At 39.8% G+C, this 12080-nt stretch overlaps 1 protein-coding gene across 1 annotated transcript in view; it reads left to right on the top strand.

Annotated features, from left to right (window-relative positions):
- Nucleotides 1–12080, top strand: part of CCDC66 (coiled-coil domain containing 66) — a 177662-nt gene that overhangs the window by 96150 nt on the left and 69432 nt on the right. Inside the window, exon 12 of the mRNA XM_053720735.1 lies at nt 7191–7352. Within this exon, the coding sequence (XP_053576710.1) occupies nt 7191–7352 (162 nt within the window). The remainder of the gene's footprint in view (nt 1–7190; nt 7353–12080) is intronic.

Raw genomic sequence — 12080 nt, 5'->3', positions numbered from 1 at the left:
TAAGGCTTTTAAACTAGCAAATTCTTGTATGACTGATGCTGCTTTTCAACTTGCAAAATTAGCAGCGAAAAACGCAGTTTTTGCCATTGTAGCGCGTAGAGCGGTATGGCTAAAGTCATGGTCGGCTGATGTATTGTCTAAATCTAAGCTTTTATCTATTCCCTTCAAAGGTAAGACCCTATTCGGGCCGGAGTTGAAGGAAATAATCTCTGACATTACTGGAGGTAAGGGTCACACCCTACCTCAGGACAAGCCCCCTCAAAATGAGGAGTAAACAAAATAATTGTCGTTCCTTTCGAAATTTTAAAGGAACATCCTCTGCTTCCTCTTCCTCCACTAAGCAGGAAGGGAACGTTGCTCAATCCAAGGCGGTCTGGAGACCTAGCCAGGCCTGGAATAAAGGTAAACAAGTAAAAAAGCCCGCTGCTGCTACCAAGACAGCATGAAGGGGCAGCCCCCGATCCAGGACCGGATCTAGTAGGGGGCAGACTCTTTCTTTGCTCAGACTTGGGCAAGGGATGTACAGGATCCCTGGGCATTGGAAATTGTGACCCAGGGGTGGGGTATCAATTGGAATTCAAGGACTTCCCCCCAAGGGGAAGATTTCATCTTTCACGATTGTCTGTAGACCTGACAAAAAGAGAGGCGTTCTTACGCTGTGTTAAAGACCTCTACACCATGGGTGTAATTTGCCCAGTTCCAGATCGGGAACAGGGGCAGGGGTTCTATTCAAATCTATTCGTGGTTCCCAAAAAAGAGGGAACCTTCAGACCGATTTTAGATCTCAAATGTCTAAACAAGTTTCTCAGAGTCCCATCGTTCAAGATGGAGACTATTCGTACAATTTTGCCAATGATCCCGGAGGGTCAATACATGACCACGGTGTACCTGAAGGATGCGTACCTTCACATTCCTATCCACAAGGATCATCATCCGTTCCTGCGATTTGCATTTCAGGACAAACATTATCAGTTTGTGGCCCTTCCCTTCGGGTTGGCCAGGCTCACAGGATCTTCACAAAGGTTCTAGGGTCTCTTCTAGCGGTTCTCAGGCCGCGAGGCATAGCGGTGGCGCCCTATATGGACGATATCTTGATCCAGGCGTTAACCTATCATCTGTCCAAATCTCACACGGACATCGTGTTGTCATTTCTGAGAACTCACGGTTGGAAAGTGAATGTAGGAAAGAGTTCACTAGTTCCACAGACAAGAGTTCCATTCCTGGGAACTCTGATCGACTCGGTAGACATGAAAATATTTCTGACAGAAGTCAGAAAATCAAAGATTCTAAATACTTGCCGGGCTCTGCAGTCCATTCATCGGCCATCAGTGGCTCAGTGTATGGAAGTCATCGGATTAATGGTAGCAGCAATGGATATCATCCCGTTTGCTCGCTTTCATCTCAGACCACTACAACTGTGCATGCTCAGTCAGTGGAATGGGGATTATGCGAATTTATCTCCTCAGATAAATCTGGACCAAGAGACCAGAGACTCTCTTCGGTGGTGGTTGTCGCAGGACAATCTGTCTCAAGGGATGTGCTTCCGCAGGCCATCTTGGGTAATAGTTACGACGGACGCCAGTCTTCTGGGCTGGGGTGCAGTCTGGAATTCCCTGAAGGCTCAGGGTGTGTGGACTCAGGCGGAGTCTCAATTGCCAACCAATATTCTGGAACTGAGAGCGATATCCAACACGCTGCTAGCGTGGCCTCAGTTGGCTTTAGCCAAATTCATAAGATTCCAGTCGGACAATATCACGACTGTGGCATATATCAATCATCAGGGGGAACAAGGAGTTCTCTAGCGATGATAGAAGTATCAAAGATAATTTGATGGGCGGAGGCTTACTCTTGCCATCTGTCTGCGATCTATATCCCAGGAGTAGAAAACTGGGAAGCAGATTTTCTAAGTTATCAGACTTTTCATCTGGGGGAGTGGGAACTCCATCCAGAGGTGTTTGCAGACTTGACTCATCAATGGGGCACACCGGAATTGGATCTGATGGCATCTCAACAGAATGCCAAACTTCCACGCTATGGGTCCAGGTCAAGGGATCCCCAGGCTGTACTGATAGATGCTCTAGCAGTACCTTGGTCGTTCAACCTGGCTTATGTGTTTCCACCGTTTCCTCCTCTCCCTCGTCTGATTGCCAGAATCAAACAGGTGAGGGCTTCAGTAATCTAATAGCGTCTGCGTGACCACGCAGGACCTAGTATGCAGATCTAGTAGATATGTCGTCTCTGCCACCGTGGAGACTGCCATTGAGAAAGGACCTTCTCATTCAAGACCCTTTCCAGCATCCAAATCTCACTTCTCTGCAGCTGACTGCTTGGAGATTGAACGCTTGATTTTATCTAAGCGGGGTTTCTCTGAGCCGGTCATTGGTACCTTGATTCAGGCTCGCAAGCCATTTACCATCAGATATGGCGTAAATATCTTTCTTGGTGCGAATCCAAGGGTTACTCATGGAGTAAGATTAGGATTCCTAGGTTTTTGTCTTTTCTCTAAGAAGGATTGGAGAAGGGATGATCAGCTAGTTCCTTGAAGGGACAAATTTCTGCTTTGTCAATTTTTCTTCACAAGCGTCTGGCAGATGTCCCAGATGTTCAGGCATTTTTTCAGGCTTTAATCAGAATCAAGCCTGTGTTTAAACCAATTGCTCCGCCATGGAGTTTGAATTTAGTTCTTAATGTTCTTCAATGTGTTCCGTTTGAACCCATGCATTCCATAGATATTAAACTGCTAGCTTGGAAAGTTTTTTTTTTTGTAGCTATTTCTTCGGCTCGAAGAGTTTCTGAGCTTTCTGCGTTGCAATGTGATTCCCCTTATCTTATATTCCATTCTGATAAGGGGGTTTTGCGGACTAAACCTGGATTCCTTCCTAAGGTTGTTTCACATAAGAATATTAATCAGGAAATTGTGTTTTTTTCCTTGTGTCTTAATCTTTCCTCTAAGAAGGAACGTTTGTTACATAATTTGGATGTGGTTCGCTCTTTAAAATTTTATTTACAAGCGACCAAGGATTTCCGTCAAACATCTTCCCTGTTTGTTGTTTATTCTGGGAAGCGTAGGGGTCAAAAAGCTATGGCTACCTCTCTCTCTTTTTGGCTGAGAAGCATCATCCGCTTGGCATATGAGACTGCTGGATAGCAGCCCCCTGAAAGGATTATGGCTTATTCCACTAGAGCTGTGGTTTCCACTTGGGCTTTTAAGAATGATGCTTATGTTGAACAGATTTATAAGGCTACGACTTGGTCCTCCCTTCATACTTTTTCCAAATTTTCCAAATTTGATACTTTTGCTTCTTCTGAGGCTATCTTTGGGAGAAAGGTGTTTCAAGCAGTGGTGCCTTCCGTTTAGGTTCCTGTCTTGTCCCTCCCTTTCATCCGTGTCCTAAAGCTTTGGTATTGGTATCCCACAAGTAAAGGATGAAACCCGTGGACTCGGTATATCTTGTAAAAGAAAAGGAAATTTATGCTTACCCGATAAATTAATTTTTTTTACGATATACCGAGTTCACGGCCGCCCTGTCATTTTGGGACAGGATTAATTTTTTTTATAAACTTCAGTCACCTCTGCACCTTGTTTTGTTCTTTCCCTTTCTCTTCCTATACCTTCAGTCGAATGACTGGAGGGAGGAGTTAGGGGAGGAGCTATATAGCAGCTCTGCTGTGGTGCTCTTTGCCACTTCTGTTAGCAGGAGGAATATATCCCACAAGTAAAGGATGAAACCCGTGGACTTTAATTTATCAGGTAAGCATAAATTTCCTTTTTTCAGTACTCAGTTTTGTCTCCTAGAGGAGTGGTTTCTTCTTCAGCATGTGTTCAAACGGATATTAAACACACTTCTCAGGCACTTGGTAAGGTTTAGGGTCCCTTACATAGTATTAGTAGTTGTACTACTTCTCTTGTTGTTTCAGCCTGTGTATCTGTTGGTATTTCTACTCAGAATGGGTTTCAAGTTGAGCCTAATAAGGTTTGTGGTCTTGGTAATCATACTGTGATTTTTACAGGATTTGTTATCCAAATCAAGTACAGATGTCCAGTTACCTTCTTTTTTCCTCTGTCTCCTGGGCAAGGCCTCTTATTCCAAAAGTTGCTTTTCCATCTGGTTCTCAAGTATCTGAGCTTGATGGTATGGAAATTGAACGTTTAGTTCTAAGACATAGGGATTTCTCCGATTTTGTGATTGAGACTTTAATTCAGGCTTGGAAGATGTGACTAGGAAAATTTACCATAAGGTCTAGAAAGCCTTTATTTCTTGGTGTATAGACTGTGTGCTTTTTCTTGGCATTCTTTTAAAATTCCTAGGATTCTACAGTTTCTACAGGATGGCTTAGATAAGGTTTTATCTGCCAGGTCAGATTTCAGCTCTTTCAGTTTTGTTTCATAGGAAAATTACAAATCTTCCAGATTTTCATGGTTTTGTCCAAGCTTTGTTTTGTACCAAACCTGTAATTAAGCCAATTTCTCCTCCTTGGAATTAAGTGGAGTTAAAGGGACACTCATGTCAAAATAAACTGATTCAAAAAGAGCATGCAGTTTTAAGACACTTTCCAATTTACTTCCATTACCAAATGTTGCACAGCATTTTTATATACACACTTTCTGGGGAACAAGATCCTACTGAGCATGTGCACAAGCTCACCGGGTAAACGTATACTAGTCTGTGATTGGCTGATATCTGTCACATGATACAGTGGGCCGGAAAATAGGAAAAAAATTAATCTGGCAGAAATTTTTTTTACTGCTTTTGTGAAATTCAGAGTAGCTGTTATTGCATTGTCTTTTTATTATACATTTGTTAATTATGCAATTCTACTGCATTGAGTGGCCCTTTAAGAGTTTTGCAAGCTCCTCCTTTTGAACCTATGCATAAGACTGACATTAAGCTACTTTTTTGGAAAGTGGTGTTTCTTTTAGCTATTTCATTTGCTAGAAGATTTTCTGAATTATTTGATCTTTCGTGTGAACCTCCCTATCAGATTTTTCATCCGGATAAGGCAGTCTTATGATCACTTTTGATTTCTTGCCAAAGGTTGTTTCTTCTGATAACTTCAGCATAGAAATTGTTGTTCCTTCTTTGTGTCCTAATCTCTCTTCAGAAAGATCTTTGAATGTTGTAGGGTATTCAAGAATTACATTAATGCTACTACGGCCATTAGACAAACTTCTAGTTTGTTTCTTATTTTTTTCTGGCTATAAGAAAGAACCAAAGACTTCTGCCATTTATTTAGTGTCTTGGTTGAAACTTTTGATTCACAAGGATTATTTGGAGGCAGGTCAGCCTCCACCGCAACAGAATACTGCTCATTCTGGTCAGTTGCCACTTCATGGTCTTTTAAGAATGAGGCCTCGGTTGATCAAATTTGTAAAGCAGCAACTTGGTCTTCTTTGCATACTTTTACTAGATTCTACTATTTTCATATTTTTTTCAGCTTTTGGTAGAAAGGTGCTTCAGACAGTTGTTTCAGTTTGATTCTGTTTCATGGTTTTAAGCACATTTAAAATAAAAATTCTTGGAGTTATAGATTGAATTTCTCAGTGAAAAATTTGTTTTTAAATCCCTCCCTTTATGCCATTACTCGTGGACTCCACAGCTTGGGTATCAGTTCCCATGAGTAATGGATTGTGGACTCTCACCACTTGTATGAAAGAAAACATAATTTATGCTTACTTGATCAATTATTTCTTTCATGGTGATGAGAGTCCACTAGAAACCACCCTTTCAAATACAAAACATTTTTTGGTCCCAGACAGTTTGCATAAAGGGGTTTAAACTTGTCTTTTAGAGCTTCGGGTATTTTATGACAACAAAGTTGAAAAATAAGATACCTTTACTCAAAAGAATACTCATTCTGTACTAATATTAGTGTATATTTAAAGGCATGGTAAATGCTTTGATTGCAATATAACTTAACAACATGTGGTAAAAAAACAAAAACTTTTGCAATATAATTTTTTTTATATTATTATTTTGTCCCCTTTTTCTTATAAATTTGCTGATTGGTTATTAGATTAAAAGACACAAAGGGCAAGATTTATCAATTTGTAGTGAACCTGTCCGCATCTTATCGCAAATTGTGGGGTAAATGTGTTCCCCATATTTATCATTGCACGAGGGAACACTTGCTGCAATACCGCCACCTACCCTAACGCATTCGAAGGCAGGGCTTGTCAATCACTCTGGTTGAATGAATCTGGGGGTTATTTTAATCTATCCAACTACAGTTTGGTGGAGAGAGTTTATGAAGCAGCAGTTTAAACCGCTATATCAGTTGCAGACTCAAATGAGCGAGCCTGTAACTGATCGGAACATTCACCTCGTAATCAATTTTGCCCAAAGCAATTATTCTTATTAAGGGTTTTGTACTGGGGAAATGTACTCACTACTAATGAACTTGTAGGGTAGCATAATAATCTCATGAAGTGAGCAATTTAATATAAGTAATTTAAAATTTACATAGTGTATATATGGTCACTTAAAATGAAGCTTTAATATTTTCTGACATCCATATGAAAGAGAAACATCTGAACACAAAACTTTTACACAGAATAATAATATGACGTTAAAACAAAACAAAACTAAACTAATATACCAGTATTAATAAGGTGCTTCCTGTTAATGCTCATTGGGTAATATGTACTTCCTGCTAATGCTCATTGGGTAACGGGTACTTCCTGCTAATGTTTATTGAGTAACGGGTACTTTCTGCTAATGCTCATTACTTAATGGGTACTTCCTGCTAATGTTCATTGGCTAGTAGATAATTCCTGCTAATGTTCATTGGCTAGTAGGTAATTCCTACTAAACTAATGAGCATTAGTAGGAAGCACCCAATAAGTGTCTATTAGTTTCAAATTCAATTTAGAAAGATTTTAGTTCACATTTTTTCATGTTCAAAATTAAATAAATAAAACGGTAGGATTCCTTTGTTACTGAAATTTGACCTTTTGATGTGCAAAAACATATATATATATATATATATATATATATATATATATATATATATATATATATATATATATATTAGCATACAAAATATTACACATGCAATATGTGTTGTCGTTCATGTCTAAATGTGTGCTCGTGTTTTGTAAATGTATACAGTACTCATTTGCACATGTGCATACGTGTGTTTATGTATTAACAGGTCTCAATTTTTTTTTCACCCCCTAAAACTTGCTACAGAAAGCTTTAGCAGCACAAGTTGAAGAAAGGCGCAAGAAAAAACAGCAGGAAGAAGAACGAAGACTACGTGAGGAACAGGAGGAGGAACAAAAGTTGTTAAAAGAACGAGAGCAGATACGTAAGCAGTTTGAAGAAGATGCATTTCGTCAGAAACAGAAAGAGGTATGAGCAATACTAGAATTCAAAATATATATATATATATATATATATATATATACACCTAGATTACGAGTTTTGCGTTAGGAGGGGTGCGGTGCTAACGAGCAGTTTAAGCTTACCGCTCACTTACAGACAGCGCTGGTATTACAGGTTTTTAGAGACCCGGCATTAACCGCAAAAAAGTGAGTGAAGAGCAAAATTTTGCTCCACATCTCACCTCAATACCAGCACTGCTTACGTTTGCGGTGAGCTGGTAAAACGTGCTGGTGCACGATTTCCCCATAGGAGTCAATGGGGGAGAGCAGACTGGAAAAAAAAACTAACACCTGCAAAAAAGCAGCGTAAAGCTCCTAACGCAGCCCCATTGATTCCTATGGGGAAATACTTTTTATGTCTACACCTAACACCCTCACATGAACCCCGAGTCTAAACACCCCTAATATTACACTTATTAACCCCTAATCTGAAGCCCCCGACACATGCATTATATTATTAACCCCTAATCTGCCGCTCCGGGCACCGCCGCCACCTACATTATAGTTATGAACCCCCTAATCTGCTGCCCCCAACGTCGCCGAACCCTACATTATATTTATTAACCCCTAATCTGCTGCCCCCAATGTCGCCGCAACCTAACTACATTTATTAACCCCTAATCTGCCGCCCACAACATCGCCACCACTATAATAAAGTTATTAACTCCTAAACCTAACCCTAACCCCCCTAACTTAAGTATAATTACAATAAATCTAAATAAAATTACTACAATTAACTAAATAAGTCCTTTTCTCCAACATTGGTGTGTCCGGTCCATGGCGTCATCCTTACTTGTGGGAAATATCTCTTCCCCAACAGGAAATGGCAAAGAGTCCCAGCAAAGCTGGCCATATAGTCCCTCCTAGGCTCCGCCCACCCCAGTCATTCTCTTTGCCGTTGCACAGGCAACATCTCCACGGAGATGGTTAAGAGTATGTGGTGTTTAGTTGTAGTTTTTTATTCTACTATCAAGAGTTTGTTATTTTAAAATAGTGCTGGTATGTACTATTTACTCTGAAACAGAAAAAGATGAAGAATTCTGTTTGTGAGAGGAAGATGATTTTAGCAGACAGTAACTAAAATCGTTTGCTGTTTCCACATAGGACTGTTGAGATGAAGTAACTTCAGTTGGGGGAAACAGTTAGCAGACTTTTCTGCTTAAGGTATGACTAGCCATATTTCTAACAAGACTGTGTAATGCTGGAAGGCTGTCATTTCCCCTCATGGGGACCGGTAAGCCATTTTCTTAGTCTCAAACAGAATAAAGGGCTTAATATGGGCTATAAAACTGGTAGACACTTTTATGGGCAAAATAGATTGCTTTATTTGGGCATTTTATACATGTTTATGCTGGTAATTCACACTTATAAACTTGGGGAACGTTTTTTAACGTCAGGCACTGTGTTAGACACCTTTTCCAGTCAGGAAGGGCCTTCCCAGTTGTAGGCTGAGCCACATTTCGCGCCATTACTGCGCAGTTACTTTTGAGAGCAAGACATGCAGATGCATGTGTGAGGATCTGAAAGTAGTTGGAAAAGTTCCTACAAGGCTTCATTTGGTATCGTATTCCCCCCTGGGTTTGGTAAAGTCGCAGCAAAGACTGTAGCTGGGACTGTAGAGGGGTTAAAACTGTAACCGGCTCCGGTTTCGTTATTTTAAGGGTTAAAGCTCTGAAAATTGGTGTGCAATACTTTGAATGCTTTAAGACACAATCAGACAACATGACGACTGTTGCTTATATCAATTATCAGGGGGGAACAAGGAGTTCCCTGGTGATGAAAGAAGTGACCAAAATAATACAATGGGCGGAGGATCACTCCTGCCACCTATCTGCGATCCACATCCCAGGTGTGGAAAACTGGGAAGCGGATTACTTGAGTCGTCAGACATTCCATCCGGGGGAGTGGGAACTCCACCCGGAGATCTTTGCCCAATTGACGCAATTATGGGGCACTCCAGATATGGATCTGATGGCGTCTCGTCAGAACTTCAAGGTTCCTTGCTACGGGTCCAGATCCAGGGATCCCAAGGCGACTCTAGTGGATGCACTAGTAGCGCCTTGGACCTTCAACCTAGCTTATGTGTTTCCACCGTTTCCTCTCATTCCCAGGCTGGTAGCCAGGATCAAGCAGGAGAGGGCCTCTGTGATCTTGATAGCTCCTGCGTGGCCACGCAGGACTTGGTATGCAGACCTGGTGAATATGTCATCGGCTCCACCATGGAAGCTACCTTTGAGACAGGACCTTCTTGTACAGGGTCCATTCGAACATCCAAATCTGGTCTCCCTCCAGCTGACAGCTTGGAGATTGAACGCTTGATTCTATCAAAGCGTGGGTTTTCAGATTCTGTGATAGATACTCTGGTTCAAGCCAGAAAACCGGTAACTAGAAAAATTTACCATAAAATATGGAAAAGATATATCTGCTGGTGTGAATCCAAGGGATTCCCATGGAATAAGATAAAAATTCCTAAGATCCTTTCCTTTCTACAAGAAGGTTTGGATAAAGGATTATCTGCGAGTTCTCTAAAGGGACAGATTTCTGCTTTATCTGTCTTACTACACAAACGACTGGCAGATGTGCCAGATGTTCAAGCATTTGTTCAGGCTCTGGTTAGGATCAAGCCTGTTTACAGACCTTTGACTCCTCCCTTGAGTTTAAATCTAGTTCTTTCAGTTCTTCAAGGGGTTCCGTTTGAACCTTTACATTCCATAGATATTAAGTTGTTATCTTGGAAAGTTTTGTTTTTGGTTGCTATTTCTTCTGCTAGAAGAGTTTCTGAGTTATCTGCTCTGCAGTGTACGCCGCCCTATCTGGTGTTCCATTCAGATTCAGATAAGGTTGTTTTGCGTACTCTACCCGGAATTTTTTAATTTTTTTTTTTTTTTCACATGTAAACACATTTACACATTTAGACTATTTTTCAGTAAGTCTAGTTACATTTATTAGCACTGAATCTCACACATTACAAATCACAGTTCTATAAGTTGCAAATCTACTCTGTTATTTGCACACATTATAGTTTATTGCCCTGTACTATTATCACATTTCTTTCACTTTTTGGTCTTATTTTTAGAACATGTATATTAGAGTCTAATAGTATCTCACTAGCAGCCGCATATTTGTATAAATAAGAACATAGTATAATCAATTTTTTATTAATTAACATTTTTTTTGTAGGCTCTGGTTGTGGACTCTTCCCATATTAGGCTGTCACCTTCTAAACATAACAACTATGCTATGCATGTGGGCTGTATTAGCCTAGCCCTGATTGGCTTTGTGGTCATCCCTTAACAATTGATGATAGGTCCTCAGTGGCCCTGTGACTTATGATGTATAAGGAAGTAAACCATGTGTCAGGAAGTAAATCACTCTTAGGATCCGACAAACTTAGAGCAAATTGTACATTGCTGATCTGAATGAAAAAAGGTATTTTTAAAAACATATGTCAAAAGTCATAATTAGAGGCAATAATGGAAATAAGATTATTATAATGCACACATTGCTTAATATCTTTCTATTTATATACATATATGTAATTAAGCATAGAATGCACATAGGTTCCGTTTTGACAAATATATTGTATTTTAACATTTTATTTTGACTTTTGTTTTTACAGTTTTAATACAGAGGTAATGTGGGTCAAGTTTTAGTAATTTTATTTTAAAGGAATATATATGTCTATGATAAGACCTTGTTCACAAGATTGGATAGACTAATTATGTTAACCCTTATGTGTATATATGTATGTGTATGTGTGTATATATATATGTGTATGTATATGTGTATGTGCATGTGTGTGTGTGTATATATACTCATTCTCATGATTAATTTTTTAAAATGTTTTTAGATGTATAGAGATTGTTATTCTATTTTGTTTATTATGTCAGTGGTTATATTGAGACCAATTAGGTCTTAGTACACCTGGTTGGGTGTGTCAGGTGTTAATGAACTGGGATTGGTCATATGTTTTTATTTAAGCCAGTACTCTCATTGTATCAATAGAAGCCTGATGAAACAGACAGCAGTCTGAGAAACGCGTTGCTTGTTCTTTTAATATCTAGTGTCATGAGACACTGAGATTTTTATTTTATTAATAAAATTTGGTTTTATGTAAACCTCTTTGTGAGAGTCTGAGCTCTGTCAGTCCGGCAAGACATTGGAGAAACCAGTTTCCTTGCAGTGTCAGTGAGCTGGGACACTGTGAGATCCCAGTCTGTTTGATTTAGCACAATTGGGTGCTGCTCCACTTGTGAGTACCTTTTTGATTACCTAACAAATCTCTTTCACCAACTGTATTACACTAGGAGGCGCCTTTGTCTTTTTGTGATTTTTTTCACAGAGAAAACTTGTTTTGCGTACTAAACCTGGTTTTCTTCCAAAGGTTGTTTCCAACAAAAATATTAACCAGGAGATAGTTGTACCTTCTTTGTGTCCGAATCCAGTTTCAAAGAAGGAACGTTTGCTACACAATTTAGATGTAGTCCGTGCTCTAAAATTCTACTTAGAAGCTACAAAAGAGTTCAGACAAACATCTTCTCTGTTTGTCGTCTATTCTGGTAAAAGGAGAGGTCAAAAAGCAACTTCTACCTCTCTTTCCTTTTGGCTTAAAAGCATCATCCGATTGGCTTATGAGACTGCCGGACGGCAGCCTCCTGAAAGAATCACAGCTCACTCCACTAGGGCTGTGGCTTCC

The sequence above is a fragment of the Bombina bombina genome, chromosome 7 (genome assembly GCF_027579735.1).
Source record: "Bombina bombina isolate aBomBom1 chromosome 7, aBomBom1.pri, whole genome shotgun sequence".
Classification (NCBI taxonomy): Eukaryota; Metazoa; Chordata; class Amphibia; order Anura; family Bombinatoridae; genus Bombina; species Bombina bombina.
Note: the sequence above shows the minus strand (reverse complement) of the source record. Positions and strands in the feature narration are given on the sequence as shown.